At 49.5% G+C, this 24,250-nt stretch overlaps 3 protein-coding genes across 8 annotated transcripts in view; 2 read left to right on the forward strand and 1 right to left on the reverse strand.

The window, feature by feature from the left end:
• The first annotated feature begins 1,374 nt into the window (after positions 1-1,374).
• Catsperh (catsper channel auxiliary subunit eta) lies at positions 1,375-1,986 on the forward strand. Of its 2 annotated transcripts, none has more exons than XM_075973227.1 (3): positions 1,375-1,548; positions 1,645-1,744; positions 1,849-1,986. In XM_075973227.1, exons 1-3 carry the CDS (start codon positions 1,375-1,377, stop codon positions 1,923-1,925), a joined length of 351 nt encoding a protein of 116 aa, XP_075829342.1. In that variant the 3' UTR covers positions 1,926-1,986. The 2 variants fall into 2 exon arrangements, with proteins under 2 accessions (XP_075829342.1, XP_075829343.1); XM_075973228.1 differs by having other exon boundaries at positions 1,645-1,712.
• Zfpl1 (zinc finger protein like 1) lies at positions 1,986-6,692 on the reverse strand. Of its 4 annotated transcripts, none has more exons than XM_075973223.1 (8): positions 6,539-6,692; positions 6,119-6,228; positions 5,791-5,902; positions 4,005-4,198; positions 3,818-3,890; positions 3,598-3,744; positions 2,870-2,987; positions 1,986-2,435 (listed from the first exon to the last, which is right to left on the reverse strand). In XM_075973223.1, exons 2-8 carry the CDS (start codon positions 6,218-6,220, stop codon positions 2,249-2,251), a joined length of 933 nt encoding a protein of 310 aa, XP_075829338.1. In that variant the 5' UTR covers positions 6,221-6,228; positions 6,539-6,692; the 3' UTR covers positions 1,986-2,248. The 4 variants fall into 4 exon arrangements, with proteins under 4 accessions (XP_075829338.1, XP_075829339.1, XP_075829340.1 ...); XM_075973224.1 differs by having other exon boundaries at positions 1,987-2,435; positions 6,550-6,684; XM_075973225.1 differs by lacking the exon at positions 6,539-6,692 and adding an exon at positions 6,384-6,462 and having other exon boundaries at positions 2,100-2,435.
• A 140-nt stretch (positions 6,693-6,832) lies between these two features.
• Positions 6,833-24,250, forward strand: part of LOC142850117 (sororin-like) — a 92,098-nt gene continuing 74,680 nt past the window's right edge. The window contains exons 1-6 of one of the 2 annotated variants that reach the window (XR_012910654.1): positions 6,833-6,956; positions 7,134-7,225; positions 7,309-7,374; positions 7,459-7,494; positions 9,843-10,268; positions 10,426-10,921. Coding sequence is in view for 1 of the 2 variants with exons in the window: in XM_075973236.1 (XP_075829351.1) it covers positions 6,911-6,956; positions 7,134-7,225; positions 7,309-7,374; positions 7,459-7,494; positions 9,843-10,268; positions 10,426-10,506 (747 nt within the window). In the remaining variant the exon portion in view is untranslated. Of the gene's footprint in view, positions 6,957-7,133; positions 7,226-7,308; positions 7,375-7,458; positions 7,495-9,842; positions 10,269-10,425; positions 11,571-24,250 lie in introns of those variants that run through there. The other variant, XM_075973236.1, reaches the window with a different exon arrangement.

A 24,250-nucleotide genomic window follows, 5' to 3' on the forward strand; every position in this document is an offset into this window, starting at 1 on the left:
ATGGTTGTGAGCCACCATGTGGTTGCTGGGAATTGAACTCAGGACCTTTGGAAGAACAGGCAGTGCTCTTAACCACTGAGCCATCTCTCCAGCCCTGAGACCTTGTTTCAAACAAACAAAATCAACTCTAAGTTAATTAGCATTAACTAAAAGTAATGAAATCTTTAGAAGATTACTTGTACTTAATGCTATAAAAATACACAGGCCTAGCCGGGCGATGGTGGCGCACGCCCTTTAATCCCAGCACTCGGGAGGCAGAGGCAGGCGGATCTCTGTGAGTTCAAGACCAGCCTGGTCTACAGAGCTAGTTCCAGGACAGGCTCCAAAGCCACAGAGAAACCCTGTCTCGAAAAACAAAAAACAAACAAACAAAAAAAAATACACAGGCCTTGGAAGGGCTCAAACCAGCACTGCACAGAGACAAGGAAGGCAAAGCACAGCACACAGGTGACAGGAAAAGTAGTACAGATACTGTGGAACTTAGACACAAGGCCAACTACCCAATCAGAGGGACGACTACATTTTGCTGTTTCTGGTTCCCTATGAAATCTGGTAGCCAGAACTGGGAGGGGGGAGGCAGATTTGTGGATCAGTCTGTAGCAATCCAGAAGATTCTCTGAAGAAAGGGCAGTTTAGATTCATTTCCTGTCTCTGCTTATTGAAATCTGTGGTGACAAGGGACATGAACTCCAGTGTTTCAGTTTAGAGAGCCAAAGCTTGGGATTTGGCCAAAGCCTTCCCTCCATTGGGAAAGCATTTAGCTACTCATCTACGCACTAACCACTCACCTGTCTAAAGCCTGCTGTGGACGAGCTCGGCATGGTGGCTCGCACCTTTAAGATAGCGCTATTTTAAAGACACGAGGATCTCTGAGGCTAGCCTGGTCTACAGAGCAAAATCCAGGATAGTCAGGGCTATGCAAAGAAATCCTGTGTTTAAAACAAAACAAAATAAAACAAAACCAAAAACCAAACAAAGCCAAAAGCCTTGTTGTGGAGCTAGGACGTGCTCCTCCACCTTTCTGAGCCCTTGCCTGTCCCCTGTACAACGTCCCCTGTGGAAATACTGAGCTGCCAGGAAGTACGGAGGACAGAATGGTGTGGGCTGCTGCCCCTTGCCTACACCACAGGCTCCTGCTGTTCAGCTCATTCTGCCTGCCACTCCACAAGGGAACATCTCAATACTCAGAAACATTCTTCTGTTTGTTGGAATCAGGCTATGTTCTAGAACCTTGTCCTCTTCAATGCCTCCCTCACTCTGGAATACACTACTGTTTCTGCCAGAATACCCTAGAATGGCAGGACTTTGCTGTCTCTGGACACTAACCACTTGCTCCAGTTCCTGAGCCTGACTTGAGTCTAGGCTGTCACCAGGATGAGATGGCGGGACCGAATAGCCGTATTCTTCTTCCCTCCAGGCATGATGCTCACCGTAGCTGCATTAATGCTCTTCTTCCTACACATGGGTGTATTTGCTAGTGATGTTCACAACTTCTGTGTCAGCCACCACTACGACCGCATGAGCTTCCGATACACGGTTGTCCTGATAGTAGGTCTGGGGAGGGGCTCGAGGGCTGGGGAAAGCAAAGGGGCTGATGAAAGTGTCTACGTTAGGGGCCGCTCTCCCACTGGACCCCTCTCCCAGTTCTCCCAGGTGATCAGCATCTGCTGGGCTGCCATGGGGTCACTCTACGCAGAGATGACTAGTGACAAGTTTCTTCGCTGCTTTGCTCTGATCATCCTGAGTGAGTGGGGAGGTGTGCTTACAAGGAGGGGGAGTTTTGAAACCCTGAGAAGTGTCAAGGAGGGGATAAAACTGTTGAGCTGATGGGCTCTCTCCTCCACCCAGTACTCAATGGAGTCATGTTCTTCAACCGCATGTCCCTGGAGTTTCTGGCCATCAATTACCGAGAGGAGAACCACTGAGGCCTGGGGATTGGGGACAGGGCTGAGAAGGGAGATGGAAAAAGCTGCTTCAGGTGTTTTAATAAAGTCTGTTGTTTATTTGCACCTGTCTGCTCCGTTGAGGGTTAAGTAGGAGGCTGGAGACCCAGGAACCAGCAAGTGAAGACCAAAACGACCAACAGGGCTACAGACCTGGCCTGCAGCCTCAGCCTCCAGCTGACTTGGTCCAGGGGATTGTAGTGTCTCAGGACTGAGGAAAAGGAGTAGAGAGAAAAGCCCCCAGGCCTCCCCGACCTTCTCTCCCCAGGACTTCGGGTCCTAAGCTGGCCCAGACAAGCACATGCTCAGGAAGGACCTACACGGATGTGAGGGTTCATGAGTGGGTCCAGATTGGGATCACTGTCAGCTGCAGCCCGGCCAAGGCGAGACATAAGGGCAAGGAGTGCCAGGAAGCCCAGCAGCCCCAGCAGGAGCAAGAGCCCTGCCCGCTGGAGCAGAGTCAGTGGCCGCTTCCGGGACCCGGCCCTGCTCCTGAGAAGAATGAGCAAAAGTCAGGTGAGGCCCTAGGACCCTGCCCTGGCACAGAGAGAAGTCTTAGCCACTATCTTTAGGCCTTAATTTCCTTATCTGTGCACTGGGAGTGATCACCCCTGTTCCCCTGCACTGGCCATCATCTGGGGTTATTATGAAACTTGAGCCAGTAACACACAAATTGTCCTGGAAACTTGAACATGAAGGAGACTAATAAAAATCAGGTGACATCACAGCAGGACGGGGCCTCAGAGTCCAATTTCAAAGGGCACAGCCCCTGAAAAGGACATGCATAGTAAGCCTGCCTGCCAGCCAGGACCTCATTGTGGCCCTGGCACTGGATCCTGCCAGTGCCCAGAACAAGCCTACTGTCAGTAAATTGTCCACCATGGGGCCTCTCCTTTCTGACACTCATCCTGCATGTCTCCATGTACCTGAGAAGTTGGGCCAGCCAGCCCAGAGCAGGCCGGCGGCGATATTTGTCGTCATCACAATCTCCATGGAGTCCTGCTGTTCGGTCATCATCCCGTGTGTCATATACCTTCCTTGGGGCTATAGGGATAGAAACACCAACATGAACAGGCTCAGACAAACTGGCCCTGTGGCATGCGTGGAGGTGGGATAAAGAATCTCCTGCCCTCCCAACCTAACAGAGCATCTTGTGCTGTGGGACAATAGTCTTTTATCCTGTCACTTATATTATTTTTAATAAAATGCTGATTGGCCAATAGCCAGGCAGGAAGTATAGGTAGGGCAATGAGAATTCTGGGAAGATGGAAGTTTCAGTCTGCAGTCGTCACCCAGAAAGGAAGCCAGACACAGAGCAAGCAAGATGTGACTGCCTTGCCAAAAAAGGTGCCAAGCCACGTGGCTAACACAGACAAATATTATAGACTAATATAACTTATAGAAATTAATAAGAAGCCTGACCTAATAGGCTAATCAGTTTATCATTAATGTAGACCTCTGTGTGTTTCTTTGGACTAAACGGATGTGGGACTTGGTGAGACAGAAAACCTCAGCCAACAATCTTGGAAATTGTGAGGAGGCAATATCTGTCCTTGGAGTGAGGAAGAGCCATTCCACTTGGGGCTCCTGAGCTCTCCCCACACAAATCACCCATACTTTTCCATTCTCTGACTGCGGAAATTCCCCAGCTCACCGTGTGTCGGGGCCTCAGTACCACCCATGTGTATGACGGTGTGCTGCTCGGGGTGGCTTGGGGAAGAAGGGGAGTGGGGAACCTGGCTGTAGAAAGCTGGAGCAACAGACGTGCTGTCTATCTCTTCTTGCACGGGGGGGTTGGTAGCTGTGGATGGAGAAAGAACTGTCAGTGGAGCAGGGAGGCAAGGCCCAGATAGCAGATGGAGTTCACCACTTACCATTAAAGCTGGACCAGTCAGAGAAGTCTGAGGAATTGAGGGGCTCAGGCTCTGGGCTTATCGCCTCATCGATCTGGAGAAAGGAATCTAAGTTAGCAGCCTGGCTACTTCTGCTGCTCACCCATCCAATCTGGCTCAGGTGGGGGTCAGGGCAAACAGATGACCAGACAGGCAGAGGAACTCTCACCAGAGGAAGGCCCAGTCCTGCCCGGGCCCAGTTGACCGTGGCTAGCTTTTCTCTCAGCGCTGAAGCCACAGGGCCAGCTAGGTTGGCTGGGGGGAAAATGGGGCCATTACAGCTGGGGCACTGGTAACCCGCAGGAGCCGTGTTTCGTGGTAGCTGAGCAGCACGTTCATTGATGCAGGCCCAGTGGAAGAGATCTTAGGACCCATGAAATAAGAAGGAAAATAAAGATAAAGACAACTCTGGGCTCTTAGCCTAGGCCTACAACGCCCCCTGCCCTGCCCCTGCCAGCTCATTGCAGGAATGAATGGGCATATATGTGGATACCCAGGGCCATTCTTTTTTCTCCTCACCCCTGGTCTCTAAGACTTCATTCAGCCTTCTTGTGAATATCATTGTACTAAATCACAGTAGATTAGACTTGGTCAGTCCATAAGGAGAAGGTGTGGCTGGGAAGAAAATGCCATCTACCATATCAAAGAGTCTTCTCTGGGCCTGAACTCATCACACTCCTTGGGCTAATAAACCTAGCACTTGGGAGTTGAAGGCAGGAGGATCAAGAGGTCAAGGTCATCCCCGTGAGATAAAAAAGAAAGAAAGAAAGAAAGAAAGAAAGAAAGAGAACACTACGTACAAGAATACTTTCAGGAAAGCTTCCAGACATACGCACAGATTCATACATATATCCAGAGGCACAAATATATACATACTCATAAAAATATAAGCAAACCCAAGAACAATTCCCTCAACCTACACTGGATGTCACTCATGTAAGGTATACACATCTGTACATTCATGTCAGCTGATACTCAGAATCCATCACCCTCATGTCATCATGCACTCTACAGTACACGTGTTCATATACATTCATGTCACCATGCACTCTACAGTACACGTGTTCATATACATTCATGTCATCATGCACTCTACAGTACACGTGTTCATATACATTCATGTCACCATGTACTCTACGGTACACGTGTTCATATACATTCATGTCACCATGCACTCTACGGTACACGTGTTCATATACATTCATGTCACCATGCACTCTACGGTACACGTGTTCATATACACTCATGTCATCATGCACTCTACGGTACACGTGTTCATATACACTCATGTCATCATGCACTCTACAGTACACGTGTTCATATACATTCATGTCACCATGCACTCTACAGTACATGTGTTCATATACATTCATGTCACCATGCACTCTACGGTACACGTGTTCATATACACTCATGTCATCATGCACTCTACAGTACACGTGTTCATATACATTCATGTCACCATGCACTCTACAGTACATGTGTTCATATACACTCGTTACCACTATCTCTCCCATGAGTATTAAAGTGCACCTTTGTATGGGTATACACACAGTTTCATGGGAAAACAAGGTAAAAAGCTTCCCCCTTTGCACCAGCATCTTGAAAGACTTAAGCTGAGGCTTTTACACTTGGCTGTGGCTACTGACTCCCTCTAACTGTAACGTGGGAGGCGCTTCCTCTCTGTTCAGTCTTGGAGTCAGTAACGTTCCTGAACAGTGAATCTTGCTCACAGTCATCTCCAGCTCTCAAAGACTGGCAGAGCAGGAAGAGGAGAAAGGAAAAGGCTTGCCTAGGCTTACAAAGCAGGGAAGCACCTAACAGGATCGGGATCTGAGGCTCTAGCCTCCAGGCTTGAGAGACTCACTGTCTTACTGCTAGAAGGGTGCTAGCAGACCAGTGCCTAAGCTGGACCCCGGAGCTGCCCAGACCCCTTCCCAGTGCCCAAGCCTCACCATAGCAGACAAGACGGGTTGTCTCTCGACTGGCCAGGGGAGTGCTGCACAGGCGGCAGTTGGGGTTGTAGTCACTATCTTGTAGCCACTGCAAGTAGGACTGCACGATGCACTGGAGTGGGAGAGAGATGGCACAACTGGTGTCCAGGCTCCTGCCTTGTTTTTCTGTTTAGCCAGTGAGCATGAACTGAACACCTATGAAGGCCCAGCAGAGAGAACTTGCCCTTGGTTAGCTTACAACCTAGCGAGAGTACCTCATGGATTTGGAAGGAGCCCATCTTGCCTGCCCACCCAGTGCCCTGCTCAGCCACTGCTCCAAACGACCCACCTTGGCGTGATTGGCTACCAGACAGTGCTCGCAGACGTTGACTCGGTGTTCGAAGCAAAACAGGTTTGTCACCTTCCTCTTGGGACACTTGCAAAGTCCCATGATTGATCCTAGGGAGACGGTCTGAGTTAGCAGGAAACCAGGTTCTGATGACTGCCACTTTGTTCTCACCAACCCAGTTGGTTTCTTTTTTAAATCCCCCAGACCAGTTCCACACCAGTCCAAACGGCTTCAGTACGAGGAAAGCCACGCCCCCTACACAGACCTTACCACAGGCGACCCCTCATTCCATCACGACCCAACCCCTAGGCGGACGATTTCTCCATCAAGAACTCCAAAATCACCAACCCCGCCCCCAAGACCCCACCCCCTCTTGGCCCCGCCCCCATCAGGCAGACCCCATTCTGGGTCTCAGAGAACCTCCGCGATACCGGTCGCGACGAGTTGCGTAGGGTGGTGGGAAGCGTGGAAGGTCGGAGACTGTGTTGACCCACTCCGGTAGCTGAATCGCTGCTCCCTTCGGCTCCGGCCGCTCTGATTATCCCTCCGCTGCCACGTCTCTTCCGGGTGCGGCGCACGCTGATGACGCCACAGCGCCTCCAGGCCACGCCTCGGCCTTACGCAAGGCGTAAACGTTTGACGACAAAGAGGTTGTCCAAGGGCCTGCCTTCTTGCGTCACTTCCGCTTCCTTCCTCTTTAGGCGGGTAATTTGAACGTTTGTGGACACAAGCTTCCCGGTCGGCGCGAGCGTAGGTTGGCAACTGCGGCGGAGACTGAGCCGGATCGTGGGCATGTCGGAGCGGCGAACTCGGTCCGGAGGGGCCGCCCAGCGGTCGGGTGAGCGGAGGGCGCGCGAGAGCGGTAGGGCCGCGTCGTTTGGGGAACGAAGCTTAGCTCCCCTTGGAAGACGCCCGCTTTCCCGAACTCGTCAAACATCTTGCTTCGTTTGATTGTTGTCTTATTTTAACTCGAACCAAGTTTTTTTGCTTATCCTTAAACATGTTTCCTTTCCAGGAGTCAGGACCCCACTTACTAAGTCTTCTAAGAAGTTCCAGCGGAAATCTGGCTCAGATCTTCCAAACATCTTTCCTGAAATTTGGCCGAAGGTACGATCCGAATTCCTCAGGTTCTGACCAAGAGGGCTTTGAATTAATGGAAAGCTTATGGTAATCTCTCGTCCCCTTTTCAGACACCTCATGTGGCTCCGGTCAGAAAGCCCATCGTCTTGAAGAAGATCGTGGCTCACGCAGTAGAGGTGAGGAACTGAGAGAGGGATTTGGGAGTGAGATGTCAAAACTGGGCATAGCTATTGATTGACGGCTTGATGTTATCCCTACAGGTCCCATCTGCCCACACGCTTCGAAGGAGTCCTAGGGTGAGTTCAGTTCTATCTCCTTATTTGTGTGGGATCCAGTTCACGTTAGAAATAAGGGTACAGCCAGGTGGTGGCGGTGCACGCCATTAATCCCCAGCACTTGGGAAGCAGAGGTCAGTCTGGTCTACAGAGCGAGTTCCAGGACAGGCTCCAAAGCTACACAGAGAAACCCTGTCTCAAAAAGAAAGAAAGGTTAGATATGCTACATATTAAGCACTACTTGTACCCAGGCAGCTGAGAACAGTTTGCCTCTTGAGACCTTCATAAATTTTCACCTTAGGTCTCGCTGCATAACCTGTTGTCCTGAACTGGAAGTTGCTATAAACCAGGCTGGTCCTAAGAGCTCTGCCTGCCTCTGCCTCCCGAGTGCTGGGATTAAAGGCATTGGCCACCACCACTGAGCTATGACTCAACTTTTAAGGAAAATAGTGAAAATGCTCTAAAAATGAGCCAGGCGGTGGTGGTGCACGCCTTTAATCTCAGCACTTGGGAAGCAGAGGCAGGTTTGAGGCCAGCCTGGTCTACAAAGTGAGTTAAGATGGCAGGGCCCCGACTAAGATAATGACTGTATAAATGTCCTCTCACACTCTTCCCAGAGAGCTTCCTGACTACTAATTCACTCACACATTTCTCTAGAAGTATCTTTATCAACATCTGATAGGATACTCGTTTACACATTTGACATCTTCCCCTCTCTAAACATAAGTACTGTGAAAGTGGGGACTTCTGAATTCAAGGCCAGCCTGGTCTACATAGAGAGACCCTGCCTCAAAAAATACAATCTGGGTAGCTTTGTGGATGCAGACAATGGGGATTCAATAGTCGGGGCGGTCCTGCTTCTTTGTTTTCGAGTTAACTTTCTCTATGTAGCTCTGGCTGTTCAGGAACTCACTCTAGACCAAACTGGCCTCAGTTCACAGAGATCGCCTGCCTCTGCTTTCAAGTGCTGAGTTGAAGGCATGTGCCACCACAGCCAGCTGAAATGTTCCTTGGGGACTCTCCTTCCTTGTATTAGAGCATGAGTGTTGTTGGATTTGTCCTTTTACTAGGTCGTGGCCTCCAGAAAACTAGGTGCCACGTTCGTGTCCATTAGTTCAGTGACCCTCCAGTGTGCAAGGTTCTGCTGTACCCTGGGCATTGACACAGTTAGCTAGTCAGCTGGTGACCCCGATCCTCAAGAAACTTCCCCCATCTGGGTGGCATGACTGAGTTAACTAGTAACAGGCCCCTGTTACTATATAATATAGATAGCGATATTGCTGTACTAGAAATTAAAAAGGGTATTATAGCAGAATAGCTACAAATGAAAGTCTGGGCTAATCTGAATCCCAGGTGAAGGACAGCCTCCCTGAGGAGGACCTGTTTAAACTGAAAGTGGGGGTATAGTGACAAACACATGAGCCTCAAGTACATTGTCAGGTTAAGTTTTTGCTGACCAGCTTTGCTATGGCTCCATTGGCCTTGGGTCAAAGCCTTCACGGTAGCCTGTGTGTACAGAGACGGTATTGCAGTGTACCTTAGTCAGTTAGGATTAAAGGTGTGCACCACCAGCACCCGGCTTGTTTTGCTTTTTAAACATGCCTACCCCTGGTTTTCTGTCTTGTGTTTTCAGTAGGCAGTGGCGGCACTGATGCCAATGCTGCTTTCGTTTTCCCTGATAGATTCCCAGTGCCCAAAACATTCCCTGGTGTAGGGCAGGTCACCAGTATAGAGGTGAACATTTTGGAAAACGCTTTAGAAGCTATGTGGTGTTGACCCATAGAGGGTGAGTGAGATTAGATGCGTGGATGCAGGCAAAACAGGAGGCCATCAAGCCTGTATGCTGGGATTTTGTCAGCTGGAGAGGTAGGTGGCTCTATGCCAGGTACATTGACTGTGGCAGCAAGTGTAGCGAATGTAATGAATCTTGTGTGCGGCTTCTCAGGAGCGGTAATGCTTCTCTTCTCAGCAATGGAGTAGACCCCAGGGTTTGTGCATTATGAGCATGTGCTGCATGACTATTCATTGCTCAAAATCTGTCCTGAGCTGGGCGGCAGCGGCGCACGCCTTTAATCCCAGCACTTTCGAGGCAGAGGCAGGCGGATCTCTGTGTTTGAGGCCAGCCTGGTCTACAAAGTGAGTTCTAGGACAGCTAGGACTGTTTCACAGAGAAACCCTGTCTTAGGGGGGGAAAACTGTCCTGGACTAGGGGTGGAGCTCCTCAGCACAGCAGTTGCCTTACATACACAAGACCCTGTGTCCCATCCCCAACCCCATAAAATACACAAGAAACAGAACTGTCTTCTGCGCAGTCTTTCCCTTCCTGAATCCCCTAGCTGACAGGGGTTCTCTCTCCTGTCCCGATACAGATCTCTTTTATCTTGGAAAAAGAAAACAGCCCTCCTCTCAAGGTCCCTACTAAGGAGGACCTCTTCAAGACTTGCAGTGTCCCTGTTACCCCCACCAGCACCCCAGTGCTGTACGGTCAGAATGTTGACTCTAACTCTGGGGAGGGAGAGCTAGACACCAGAGACTTGGAAATGTCCCAGAAAGTCAGACGATCATACAGTCGGCTGGAGAGCCTCAGTTCTGCCTCAACCTCCACTCCTGGTCGCCGGTCCTTCTTTGGCTTTGAGGGACCTGAAGACTTGCCTGGAGTCTCACCTGTTGTGTGTTCAAAGTTAACTGAAGTCCCAAAGGTACCTGTGAAGCCCTGGGTTCCAGACACAACCCTTCCTGGTATCTCTCCTCCAGCTGTGAAAGAGAAGCGAAAGAAGAAGGTGCCAGAGATCCTGGTGAGTAAGGGGCAGGGTCTCTCCTGCAGGTGCACTGTACAGGCAGGGAATGTTTGGGGCCAGGATCAGCTCTGGCCCCTGAGGGTGTGGCTAAGTTACATGCTCTAGCTGACATGACTGCCTTCCCTGCTCATGTGCCCTCATTTCTTTCCACCAGAAATCGGAGCTGGATGAGTGGGCTATGGCCATGAATGCTGAGTTTGAAGCTGCTGAAAAGTTTGATCTTCTGATTGAATGAGATAGAGTGGGGGTACCCCCGGCCATGCTCTCACCTCTCTCTCCTTGTGCATATTGCCCTTGAGTAGAAAGGACTTGTAAGGTCCTCTTTATTGGCCTTGTTATCCAGAAAGGTGTTGCTGGCCCCCTGTCATATTGTAACTATAGTTACCCTGGATGGTCTACCTCCACAGTGTTGGAGATGAGAAGCCATTCTGCTCTGAGCCCGCACTGTCAGAAACAGGTTCAGCTGTGGGCTATCTCTGGTGTTGCCCTCTGGTGGCTTGGAGTCTGGCCACCAACCAGTAAAGGCGTTCTATAGATAGAGTCTGATAGGGAACTCACAGGCTGGGGAGCTGGACATGGAGTCTGGGTTATGAAAAAGGCAGAGGGAGTCATAGTTGGGTGTTTTTTTGTTTTTTTTTTTTTAAACACATGTGACTATTACATAGGAACTGTTCGTGTCTGTGTTCTGTTGTTAACACATTGATGAATGAGGTACCGATGCTTGGGGCACAGTGGACATACTTCATGGTGTGGGCTCCAGATGCCACCAAGTCAGGGTTTGTGGTCTCTCTTTGACCATCCTTTCCTCACCCACATCTCTTTCTTCTAATGAGCCACAGTCTCAGCTCGAGGATGTGGTTCTCTGCAACTACACTTAGAAAGCTCTGGGTGTTACTGCTACTGCCCATGATCCAGACAGCTGCATCACTGGAGGCCGTGAGCTTGACTATTACACTCTCACATGAGACCATTCCGAGGGGGTTGCTGGGAGTTAAAATGCGTGTCTTGTGGTCTCTCTGCGGAAGTGTCTCCTGCCTACCACTCCTCTCTGGTAGAAGATACGGTTTCAAACGCCATTGGATTTTTGCAAGTTCATGGGAGGAGAAACTGTGGGGAATGAGAACTGCAAGCAAGCACACTCTTACACCAGGATGGTTTTGGGTGGAGCACACCTGAAGAATTTGTCCTCGCTGGTTCCTGTGGACCCTGAGCTGGACCCTGCTGATTGCTGCCATTACTACAAACCCGTCTGGCCTTTGCGGAACTAATGTGCAGCCCAAGGAGAAAGGTTTAATGTAAATAAACTTTTAAATAGTTTTTACCTGTTTGTAAACTGTCCTATTTAGTCGAAGACAGAGCTGCTGGTGTGAAGCCCTGAATGCCAGGGCTGCTCCTCTACCAGCCTGACTTTCCTCTAATGACTGACTGATCCCTGTTCCTCTGAGCTTGGGCTTCTTGGAATGAAGGCCCAAGCCCCCCTATCCCAGGAGGGAAGACTTGGATCTGGTAGGGCTGCTAAGTCCTCTTTCCCAGGGGAGGTATATGGAATTGGCCACACTCCAGCCCTGTTCCTCTTTTCTGAAAGTTCCATCCAGCATAGGAGCCTGTGGCTCAGATATAACAGCCCCTCCAAGATGCTGCCCAGCAGCTGGGCTTTGATCACCTCTGAGCAGCAGACCAAAGATGTGATTGCTAAGGCTGTTGTGCAGTGTGAGTATTCCAGCTCATCCTCTGGTGAAATATAGGCCATTACATTTTCTCTATACCATCTCAGTTCAACTAACTGGCCAACAAGACCCCAATCCACCTCTCCCAGCACTTCCCTGGTTCTAGGGTTGCAGATACAGGCCACTGCATCTGATTTTAAGGTGTGTGCTGGAGTCTGAACTCAGGTCCTCGTGCTCGCACAGCAAGCACTATGCACTGGGTCCTCTCCTTTGCCCACACCATCATGCTGCAGACTCACCGTGTGTCTTCATATTGTAATTTAAGACTGGCCACCTGTGTAGCACACAGCTTTAATCCTAGCACTACAAAGGCAAAGGCAGGCAGATCTCTGAGTCTGAGACCAGCTGGTGTTACATACTGAGTTCCAGGACAAATAGAGCTAGGGAAATCCTATCTAAAAAAAACAGCTGGGCTGTGGTGGTGCAGCCTTTAATCCCAGCACTCGGGAGGCACAGGCAGGCGGATCTCTGTGATTTTGAGGTCAGCCTGGTCTACAGGAGCTAGTTCCAGGACAGGTTTCAAAGGTACAGAGAAACCCAGTCTCGGAAAAAAAAAAAAAGCCAGGTGTGGTGGTGTATGCCTTTAATCCTAGCACTCGGGAGGTAGAGATAGAGATAGACAGCCTTGTCTAGAGAGGGAGTTTCAGGACAGTGAAAGCTATACAGAAAAACCCTGACTAGGTGGTGGTGGTGGTGGAACAAAAAACAAAACAGTTGGAGCATGTAAGGACCTGACATTGGTTTTCTTTACTGTTAATGCTCTTGAGAGATCAGCCAATACATTTCATGGGTACCATTATGGCAGTAAAGAAAGAGACAGGGGTGGCAGGTAACTTCAGACTTAATGCTGAGGGGGAAAAGTTGGGGAAATGCTGCTGCTTCCATCCCAATAGATGGGACATCTCATGCTACACTGAGTAAGAAACACCCTCAGAGTAAGCCCACCAGTACCACCATGAACAGGGTCCTGAGAGGGATGCTTGCTCAGCAGGAAAAGTGGGCAGAACAAGTTGGCAGTGGATGAGGAACTTGTAGGAACACTCATGGGTAAGAGCACAACTGTCAGGGTGCATTATGTAGCTGGGGATGGCTGGAGAAAGAAGGAACTCCAAGATGAAATCTAAAGGCCTGTATGGCAGCAGGAAGGTCTAGTCTCTGAACTGAACCCTAAACAACTGTACAAAAGTGTATTGAAAACTACACAAAGTATTTCCTCATGCCAAGGTTCCTCATCTAATTCACATGTCTTACTGAAGGGGGTGTCCCATGCCCCCATGACTCTAGTCCTTTATTATGTATCGTTTGTAATACACAGATACAGGAGCCTCACCCCAGGTGCCTTGTAGATGGAGACTGCTTTAGTTTCCCGGGCACCGAGACCTGAATAATCACACAAACTATATTAATTACAGCAGTGTTTGGCCAGTAGTTTAGGCGTATTCCTATTAGCTTGTTGATTGCCTTTGGGTGGGCTACTCAGTCTAGGGGTTGTAACCCACCCTGCAGTCAGTTATTCCAGGGTCCCGGAGAGGCACTATCTGGAAGATATGAGCTGAGAGAGAGGAAGGAGGCCATGCTAGGTTTGTCAGAGCCTCCGTTTATTAGAGATGGGGTACAGCTTATATAGGGTAAGGAGTTGGGGGATGGGCACAGGGGCCTGGGCTCTTGCCACGTGGTTGATGTTGGTCACATGGTCCAGGAGGTTACCTTCGGTCAGGTCACCTAGGCCAGGAAGTCACGAGTTGACACACCTAGTTCTCTAGATAGTTTGGAATGTGGGGTGGGTTCCGCTAACAGATAGCTCTCCATTAACAGCCAATTTGGGTGTGGGGTAGGCTCTGTCAATAGAACGATTCTTAACACAATTATGGGTGTGGGGTTCTCTGCAGACTCCCCATGGTGATGGTTCCTGCAATAATTTTAGGAGGAAATTGGCTCCTGACATTAGCTCAGGCTTCTTATTAACCAACTCTTACATCTTAAATTAACCCATTTCTACTAATCTGTATCACCACGAGGATGAGGCCTACCACTAAGGTTCCAGAATCATCTTCCTGACTCTACCTACTCTCTAGCTCTGTTTTGATTTCTTGCTTGGCTTTACTCTGTTAACTCATTGGACCAAACGGCTTTGTTCATCCACCAATAAAAGCAACACATATACAGAAGGACATCCCACATCAGTGTCTTGTGACCAAAGTCATAGGATGGTGTCAATCTCCTTCAGCAAAACTTCTACATACAAATCATGGAAAATAGCCACTGTTTTCTGCAAGGATTTCTCCAAGGTCAAAGTATTTCTAGAAAACATCTGTTCATTCTAATGTTCACCCCACTACAACACATGGCAGTGGGGACAGGTTTGCAATTCTGTTAAAAAGAAATAACCCCTATAGTTCTGAGTGAGGAAATGAGGTGGGGGTAGAAAACAAGGTATCAGCCAGCTGTACACGTGAAGTCCCTGCTTGGAGGTAGAGGTGGGAGGAACAGGAGCCATGCTCCATGTGTGATGAGTTGAGATCAGCCTGGGCTACAGCAGACTCCCAAAGACAAGAGCAAACACACAGTTTTATGTAAGTGAATTCCCTGCAATGCTGTCGTGTTTGGGATGTGATAGAGTGCTTGCCTAGCACACGTGGACCCTTGGGTTTGATCTCCAGTACCACTTACATGATAAAAATTCAGTACCTGAAATTCATATGTCCTGTTTCTCACCTGGCGATTTTACCATAGCTGCAGGTGAGCAAAAGCAAAACCAATGGTGGACTTAGTGGCGATCCCAGCAATCCATCTACCTCTGTCTCTTGCCTCCACCTCCTGAGTGCTGGGATTAAAGTCATGCACCACCACTGCCTGGCTGGTCTTAAATTTTTGACCCAGCTGCCTCTGCCCACTATGTACTAAGACTACACCTGTGCCTAAAGTATTCACTTTGGGGTTGTAATTGGATTTACATCCTGCAGATGGCCAGGCTGTGGGATCCTGAGATGACTGTGGGTACAAACCTCTGCTAGACAAGGCTGGCAACCCAGGCTTGTTCCTTAACATCAAAGGTAGAAGAACTGGCTCCTGAGAGCCATCTGCTGACCTCCACATGAGGACCGTGCACAGATGCACAGTGGCAATAAACTTTTTAAAAAACTGAAAACTGTATGTGTTGATCACTTTTCTCCGCGTGCAACAAGACACCTAACAAACACAGTTCAAATAAGGAAGGGCCATCTTGGCTCACAGCTTGAGGATGTGGTCCAACATGGTGGGGAGGTCATGGCAACAGGAGCTTAAGGAGTCTGGGCACGGTGCCTTTGCACGGTGCCTGGCGCTGCAGGGCCAGATGAGTGCCAGTGCTCAGTTCTCTTTCTGCTTTTCATCCTGACTAGGACCCCAGCAGCCCCTGGAATGGTGACAGCCATATCTAGGGTGGGTCTTCCTCAATTTACCCAACGTAGGAATTTCTTCAGCAATATGCCAGGAGTTGTGTCTCCTAGGTGATTCTAGATCGTCAAGGTGACAATATTAACCATCAACACTGGGCATCCTGTATTGTATTTGCTGAGGGTTTTACCATCTTGGCTGGACCATGGTCTAACAACACTAGCCTGGGGGTTCTGGGGTAAGCGGGTCACCAAGCAGGTCTGTCTCCCTCAGTCTTCCACAGGCAAATTGAGTGCCCATCCCAAGCAGGCCTTGAGAGCAGCAATGCAGCCTGCTGAGCCAGAGCCAGAGCCACAGCTAGAAGAACCTGGGGACTCCAGGGAGCCCAGCGTGGAGGTGACAGCAAGCCCTGGGGGCTCCCTCATTTACTGCTGATCCTAAGACAGAAGGCAAGGGAGAGAGGTGGGCTACAGAAATTCTTTCTTAGCCTGGGCCAAGACCTGTAGTCCCGATCCTCAAGTTCCTCCCTCTTGCTGCAGCCTCTAGCTGCTGGACCATCTTGGGTTCTTCTCCAGCCAGAGGGCCTCCTAGGAGAAAAATTCTCATTTGCCTTGTCCTTTCCACTGCTTCCTCCCCATAAGCTGAGGGGCACAGAGACCAAATCCCTATAAAGCAGAGAGATGGGAAGGGCAAGGAGGGGAGGGAGGACTAGACCTGTGGGTTGGAAGCCTCATGTCACTTCAGTCACCAAGTCACCTTCTCTGCAAAGCCGTCTCTGGAGTCAAGGATGGACCTGCAGTCGGAACCCACTGTCACATTCCTGTTCACACTCCTCAACACTCCTGAGCCCAAAGATGCTGAATCATCGTAAGGCTGCCTGCATGGGTGTGTTTCTGTGAGTGGGTGGGTATTACCTGGGGGAGGGGGAGAACAACCCCTTCCCCCCACCGCCACACCCTCTCACACCTGTGCCAGGTTTAAGCTTTGGGCTGAACCACAGGAAGGGCCCACACGTGACTGATGGAGCTGGGTCTCAGACTGGGAACTAACAACTGACCTTCAGGCCCTGAGGGCTGCTCTCACCTCCCCAGGGACACTGAGACCCTGGAGAGCCTGTTCATGAGTGAGGAAGACTGGGGCCCTAAGAGGACTTCAAAGGAGATACAAGATTTGCAGAAGGACTGCGATAGGTGAGCTTCAGGGACATGTGGGGTGAAGTTTGCAGGACAGGACTGTGAAGCCAGCTCTGGTTTGGGCTGGTACTGTGGCTTCGGGTCTTCCCTTGCCCTGAAGCCCCTGCCTGTGTTCTCTTTTGTCTTTATTCTGTCCCACTCTAGATAACTTGCTTGCCAGCAGGGCCCTCACCTCCCAAGCAAAAGTATCCTACAGGATCAGGATCTGTCCCGCTGGTTACTGACCACAGCTTTGGCTGTGAGGCAGGAGTCTAGTATGTTGAGGATTCTTACCTTTAGCTGTCAAGGAATGATATAGGTAGCTGACTGTGGAGGGTTCCGTTCTGTGATGTCAGGCAGCGGAGCCTGGGGGCTGCTCACTTCTGCCTGGTAACGGAGTGGGTATAAGTGATGCCTCTCCTCCAGGGCTTCCTGCCTTTCTTTAACCATGGATCCGAGCAATCCAGGTTCCCACTCACACGCTGCTGGCACCAAGCTCTTAGGCAGGACTGATCCATAAACTCACCAACCCGCTGCCATAGAGTCCTGAACCAGCCCTGACACAGCTCAAAGAGATGGCCAGTCTTCTGCTCTGCCCCATGGAGACCTGAGGACTCATGGCCCAGCCTAGGTGATGAGCAGCCTGTCTCTTGCTAAAGAAGAGTTGGGTGTGGGCACACAACTGCAACCCCAGCATTTGGAGGTGGAAGCAAGAAGACCAGGGGTTCAACATCATTCCTTCTAGAAGATGTAGCCTGGGCTACATGAGACCATGTAGGAATAAATAACAAATAAGGGTTGAGGATGTAGCTAAGCTGGTTGAGCTTTTGCCTTTCAGGAAGCTAGTATCCTTTAAACTAAAGGTGGTGGTGCGAGCCCTGATCTCAGCAGGTGGGGTGGAAGTAGAAGGTCAAGAGTTCAAGGTCATCCTTGTCTCTACAGTAAGCTGGTGGCTAGCCTGGTGATGTGAGAGTCTGGCTCAAAATTAATTACTTAAAATGAAATAAAAATAATTGCCGGCCGGTGGTGGCACACACCTTTAATCCTACCACTTGGGAGGCAGAGGCAGGTGGATCTCAGTGAGTTCAAGGCCAGCCTGGTCTACAAAGTGAGTTCCAGGGCAGCTACAACTGTTACACAGAGAAACCCTGTCTCTAAATAAATAGAACCCAGGTGTAGATTCCAGCATCCACACAGACGCTCACAACTGTATATGACTCTAGTCCCAGAGGGTCATCATAACGACTTCTTCTGGTCTCTGAGGGCCCCAGGCACAGGAGCAGGCAAAACATTCATAATTATAAACTAGAAATGAGCAAAAGCAAAAATAAATTGGCGGGGGGTTGAGACAGGGTTTCATTCTGTAGCCTTGGTTATCCTGGAACTCATAGAGATCCACCTGCCTCCACCTCCTGAGTGCTGAGATTAAAGGCCTGAGCCACCACCGCCCAGTAGAAATAAATAGATCTTATAGAAAGTGCTGGGTGGTGTAAGGGATGGCTCAGTGGTTAAGAGTACGACTGACTAGGGCTGGAGAGATGGCTCAGTGGTTATGAGCATTGCCTGCTCTTCCAAAGGTCCTGAGTTCAATTCCCAGCAACCACATGGTGGCTCACAGCCATCTGTAGTGAGGTCTGGTGCCCTCTTCTGGCCTTCAGGCATACATGCAGACAGAACATTGTATGCATAATAAATAAATAAATATTTAAAAAAAGAGTACTACTGACTGCTCTTCCAGAGGACGTAACTTCCAGGGGATGTGACACCCTCAATACCAGTGCACATACATTTTTTAAAGTAAATAAATAAACGAGAATGCTGGGCATGGTGGCCCATACTTTTCCATCCCAGCACCAGGAGGCCGAGGCAGGCAGTTCTCTGTGTGTTTGAGTCTTGTGAGTTCTAGGCCAGCCAGGGCTACATAATGAGACCTTGTCTCTACAACAACCAAAAAAAGATAAAACCGAAAACAAACAAAAAAAGAAAGAAAGAGCCGAGTGTTGGTGGCACACGCCTTTAATCCCAGCACTCGAGAGGCAGAGGCAGGCGGATCTCTGTGATTTCGAGGCCAGCCTGGTCTACAAGGCAGCTAATACATGATATATGAAAGGAACAGTTCCTTCTGCGACAGTGATGTGGGTAAGCTTAGCCTCCTAAGGAGGCTCCAGCTAACGGAGCTGATGCAGGAAGTCTGTGTATGGAAGGGTTGACTGGGAAAAGAACTTGGAGCTCAGGGAGCCTGTCCTTTACCCTAGGCTTCAGGAGGCATTGAACGCTAACCAAAAGGACAACCTGGCCCTTGAAGAGAAGCTACAAAACCTGGTGAGCCCCTCAGCCCCAGAGCCAGACTTTTGCCTTGGCTCCTCCCTGCCCTCAGTCTCACCCCTTTGCTCCTGGGGCTGAAGGTAGTCCTGCTGGCCAGCCACTCACCTCAGGCCCTGCAACCCTTTGTCTCAGCCTTCCTCATTGTACAAGAACCTGGAGGGAACTCTGCTCACTCTGAAGGACTTTAGACTCTCCCAGGAGACAGCTGAAGTCTCTCAAAAGGAAGCAGAGGACACCCAAGAGGAAGCAGAGGACATCCAAGAGGAAGCAGGGGTCACCCAGGAGGAAACAGGGGTCACCAGGGAGGAGGCAGAGGACACCCAGAAGGACACCTTGGCTCTTAAACAACTGAAGAGGGCTTCTGTCCAGCGCTTCTCCCTTGAACCTCCCGTATCGTTGCCAGCAGCTACCCTGTTCCCAGAAGATAGTGTCTCACAGCAACAGCAACCAGCCCTGGCCAGCCCTGAAGCCAGAGAATGGATTCTTCCTCGGGAGTCTGTTGTCAGCCCCTCTCTAAGCCCCAGCAATAAAGAGCCCCACTGAGTTGCAGAACCAAGCATCCATAGGCCTGGCACTTGGCTGGGTAGAATCCAGCACTCCAAAGAGAGCTGGGTCTCTGGACCTTGTTAACCCCAACAGTCCTGCCTTCAGACTCACTCAAGGAGTGTTGTGGGGTAGGTTCAGGGAAGAGCTCTACTTCATCCTGAGAGGACAGACACCACACACTAAGATTGGGAAGGGCTTCTTCCCACCTGTGACCTCCCCCTTCAACACGCCACCACTCCTGTAGGTCATGGGGAGGAAGCAGAAAGATGGTGGAAACTCCCCAGAGCCTGGAGGTGCATTTAGATCTGGGCTCTGTCTGCTAGAGGGCTTTGCCTCAGTATTTGTCCAGCCTGGGCCACCACCATCTCTAAAGGGAGAGGTGTTTGTGTGTGTGTGCGCGCGCACATGTGACCTCCCAGTCTCCAATGCTGGACTGGGGATAGGATGGGACTCAATCTCAGAGTGACACTCTTGTCACACAAGCGGGAGTACCCAAGTTCTGAATCCCCAGAATCCACATAACAGTGGGATGTATAACATGAGTGGCTATACTCCCAGCACTGAGGAGAAGTGGGAGGTGGAGACAGAAGAACCCAGAAGCTCACAGGCTAGCTAACCTGGCCTGTGTGGTGGGAAAATAACAAAGATAACCTGTATAAACTCACACCATGACTGCTCCATGGCATGGTTAAGGGAGAAGGTTTTGTAAGATTTTTGTTTGTTTTTCTTTTTTTTTTCTTTTTCCGAGACAGGATTTCTCTGAGTAGCAGCCCTAGCTGTCCTGGAACTCACTTTGTAGACCAGGCTGGCCTTGAATTTACAGAGATCTACCTGCCTCTGCCTCCCGAGCACTGGGATTAAAGGTGTGCACCACCACCGCCCAGCTAAAGGAGAGGTTTTTACTGGAGATGAGAGAGAGAAAACAGCCAGAGACATCAGCAAGAGTCTACAGCAGGGAGAAAGAAGTAAACTGAACACAGCCAGCATACTGGACCTGATCAGGGCTTTCTGTAAGGGAAGGGGCAGTGGTGTTGCACAGCTTTAATCCCAGCACTCAGGAGGCAGAAGTGTAGTACCCGTGCCACTACAGGTCAGTCTGCGAGCTGGGAAAAGGGCTGGAGACTTAAAAACACAAAGACACACAGACAGAGACAGACACAGGGGCCACGGGCCACCCTTGATACAAGAACGCCAACTTTATTGTGCTCAGGGGCAGTTTACATAGGCTCTGGCCACGCTCCAGCTCTCAGGGTCTTTCAGTTGCCGGCCCACCAGAAACCACTCTCCTGCCATCAAGGTCTCGTGCTCAGAGCAGCTGCAGGCACAGGTAAACAAGTTATTTTGCTCAGTTCACTCCAGCAGGCAAAGGGTCTGAGGCAGGCAAAGAAAGTCAAGGGGCCAGGGGTGTGCAGCCCCCAACAGCTCCCTCTTTTCAATATAATTAGACCAGGCCTGTCTTGGGGTGCAGAAGCACATGACAGGCTCCTGTCTTACCTGTCTCTAGCTCACTGGTCTTTCCGTAGCCTGCTAACCCATACTGCTCTTAGAGGAAGCCCACTTTCTTGGGAAAATAGTGATATTACATCACTGCTGCCGCTGACGCCTGTTGGAGAGGCAGAGCAACAGAAACCCTCCGGCTACAGGAGTTCCTAAGGCCAGCTGTTCAGCAAGCCTGGGCCGTATGGGAGTGGCTGGACTGGCATGGGCGTGGAGCAAATGTCATGAAAGGAAAGGGAGCAGCCAACCGCATGCTCCGACTGTTCTTATAAAAGGAGGTCTACACATCAAACCTAAAAACGCCCTGGTGAAAATTAGGGCATTCTGAATCTCTAAGGCAGTGGGCAACCTGTCTGGCTAGGGGATCAGCAGTGCTAGCCACAGAAGTCGTCCCCGAATCCTCACAGGGGTCCGTAAGTACAACAGGTCACCTGAGCTGGGACAGACCCCCATTCCTGCCTTGGAGGCCGATCTGTGGTATTGTTGTTATTGTTCCGTGTCTTGGTGCCAAAGCTCCTGGCACCCCTGCAGCGTACCCCAGGCTGGGCACCCACTGCCTATATTGGCTCTTTGTCAGTCACTTTTTTCTGTGTCCTAAAGAATGTCTAGTAGACTCTTTTATGAAGCAGGAACCCCGAAGGACGGTTTCACCTACAGACAAATTTAGCAGTCATTTCTCTGTGGGTTCACCAAGCAGTCTAGGCAAGAGCAATTTCTTGCCCAAATGGCTAGCAAACTCCATAAGGAGCCTCTTTGATGCCCATCTTCCTTTTGAAGTAATTAGTGCTGCCAAGAGCAGACGTGTCTCATTGTCATGAAAAGTCCTAAGTTCTTAAAACATTTTAAATGCCATATTCTGTGGTCTTTCAAAGATTTGAAGAATACCTATCTGAAATACGTCTCTGTACATCTAGAAAATAGATGATTACCTATTAACCTATATTTCTTAATTATACATTACATTTTTAAATGAGCTGCACAAACACAATACCTTAATCAAGAGCAAAAATCAATATACACAGTATAACAAAGTTGACCTTAAATTTGTGTGCATAAAGCAAGAGCCATACCAATGCAAATCTCTATAGCATATCCCCCTTTAAATGTAAACAATATTTGGGAATATATGGATTTAGTTGGCCACGTTGGTGTGCCAATTTGTTGGAGGAGAGATGTTTGTTAGTTCCCAGCCGCTTAGCCCCAAAATAAGTACACAAAAACCGTATTAATTAAATAGCACTGCTTAGCCCATTAGCTCTAGCTTCTTATTGGGTAACTCTTACATATTAATTTAACCCATTTCTATTTATCTGTATTTTGCCACATGGCTGTCTTACCAGCTAAAGTTCTGTCTGGCTCCGGTGGCCCTACATGGCTTCTTTCTGAAAGTCTCCTTTCTCCCAGCATTCTGTTTAGTTTTCCCTGCCGAGCTGTTTCCCTATAGCTCTGCTATAGGCCCAATGCAGTTCCTTTATTAACCAATGATATTCACAGCATACGGAGGGGAATCCCACGTCATATAAAGACAAGTTTATTTGAGCAAAGCCACTACCAGGCACGTTTTCTAGTCCCAGAGATGGAGGTCAGAGAAGCTGCATCCCCTGAACAAAAGCAGGGAGACTTTATAGGTTGTAGGCAAGGGGTGATAAAGTGTCTGCCACCAGCTGTGTTTGTGCCCAAGTGTGGTCAAAAGCTAAGCAGTTAGGCAGGGAATTTGGGTTGCTGGTGGCATCAGGGGAGAGAATTGCAGAAGTCGCCAGGAATGTGGACACCTTTCCTTTATTTGGAGGCTCTCTGAGCAGGCGGGGTTTGGAGACAGAGAGAAAAGGAAGGGATTTTCTGGCCCATGAAGGGATGAGATGGAGGTTCCAATCAAACAATTATCGTAATAAAACTTATTCCCACCTCCCTTGTGTCCACAACATTTTTTCAATTTAGATTATCTTAATCTTGAAGTATAGCCTGATAGGACTGAGGACTAAACACTCCAGATTCTGGGCAAGATAATAAAATGCTCCAATGCCTTCTGGACCCTTAGATTGGCATTAATAAGGAAGCAAACTTTTAAATTATAGTTAATAACAAGGGGGGAGCACCACACATGCCACAACACTTGTGGAGGTCAGAGGACACCTCTGTGGAGAGTTCTCTCTTCCGCTTCACGGGGTCACGGGTAACCAAGCTTGTGCGGCTCGGAACCAGTTTCCGATATAAAAGAAATATGTTTGTCTCCAGAGGTGATTTCAAGTTCTTGCCAGGCTGGTCAGGAGGGGTCCACAGGGCATTTCCTCAGGATTTCACTGCAGCAACAACTGAGGGTTCTATCACTCGTTTATGTAAACAAGCCTCTTTTTTTTTTTTAAAAAAAAAGATTGATTTATTTATTATGTACACAGTATTCTCAGTGCTCTGCCTGCAGGCCAGAAGAGGGCACCAGATCTCAATATAGATGGTTGTGAGCCACCATGTGGTTGCTGGGAATTGAACTCAGGACCTTTAGAAGAGGAGGTGGTGCTCTTAACCATCGAGCCATCTCTCCAGCCCCAACAAGCCTCTTTTACTGACCAAAACTTCATTTTTGTAATGACTGTTATTAACATATCTCAGTCTCCTTCTGGGCGGGGACTAAACTCCAGAAATTCACAACCGGACTGTCGTGTTGTGCAGACAAAAGTTCCTTTCCTGGCTTAGTAAGGGACAGGAGGAAATTTAGGAACAGTCCAGCCTGAGGGCTGTGCCTGACTTTCTCTTTCAAGGAGTGCATAGACTAAGACAAACATTGGAAAGCTTGAGGGGTTCTAGGGAAGGAGTACCCCAAGGACTTCCATCAAGAGTAGACATCATTGTAACCTGACTTACCTGGTCCCTTTGACAGGCCTCAGGCCTGAGAACCCAGGAAAGCAGGCTCGTAGTTACTACCGAGGCTGCCAGGCATCAAGTCAATTACAGAACCCCAGCTGGCTCTCAGTCACAGGAGTCTAGGTGTCTCTAGTCCTCCTGGCCCTAAGGTTCTTTGCTTCAGCTTGTGCTGTTCTCAACTATGTCCCCATGGCCACTCCTGTTGACACCATCAGGCATTACCATCTTAATAGTCTCTTTCAAATCCAAGTCACCCAGGGAAGCCATGCTGGCCTTACAAGGGCCTCTCAGTTCCTACTGGCTTCCCCAGATCAGAACACCATGTCCAGTCCTCCATACTTCTTGGTCCTCCAGAAGACACTGAGCTGACAGAACTCCCTCTGGTGCCAGCTCCGGGGGAGAGTGCTGTGGCGAGTGTGGCGCTGCAGCCTCACCCCTGCTTTCTGGTCCCATCACAGCTGAGGCTCCTGCGGCTGTG

The sequence above is a fragment of the Microtus pennsylvanicus genome, chromosome 5 (assembly GCF_037038515.1).
Source record: "Microtus pennsylvanicus isolate mMicPen1 chromosome 5, mMicPen1.hap1, whole genome shotgun sequence".
NCBI lineage: Eukaryota > Metazoa > Chordata > Mammalia > Rodentia > Cricetidae > Microtus > Microtus pennsylvanicus.

Coding starts and splice junctions, on each gene's coding strand:
- Catsperh (XM_075973227.1), top strand. CDS start 1,375: ATGAGATGGCGGGACCGAATAGCCGTATTCTTCTTCCCTCCAGGCATG. Junction 1,549..1,644: donor GATACACGGTTGTCCTGATA/GTAGGTCTGGGG, acceptor CCCCTCTCCCAG/TTCTCCCAGGTGATCAGCAT. Junction 1,745..1,848: donor CTTTGCTCTGATCATCCTGA/GTGAGTGGGGAG, acceptor TCCTCCACCCAG/TACTCAATGGAGTCATGTTC.
- Zfpl1 (XM_075973223.1), bottom strand. CDS start 6,220: ATGGGACTTTGCAAGTGTCCCAAGAGGAAGGTGACAAACCTGTTTTGC. Junction 3,891..4,004: donor CAGGACTGGGCCTTCCTCTG/GTGAGAGTTCCT, acceptor TCCTTTCTCCAG/ATCGATGAGGCGATAAGCCC. Junction 2,436..2,869: donor TGGCTGGCCCAACTTCTCAG/GTACATGGAGAC, acceptor CATTCTTCTCAG/GAGCAGGGCCGGGTCCCGGA.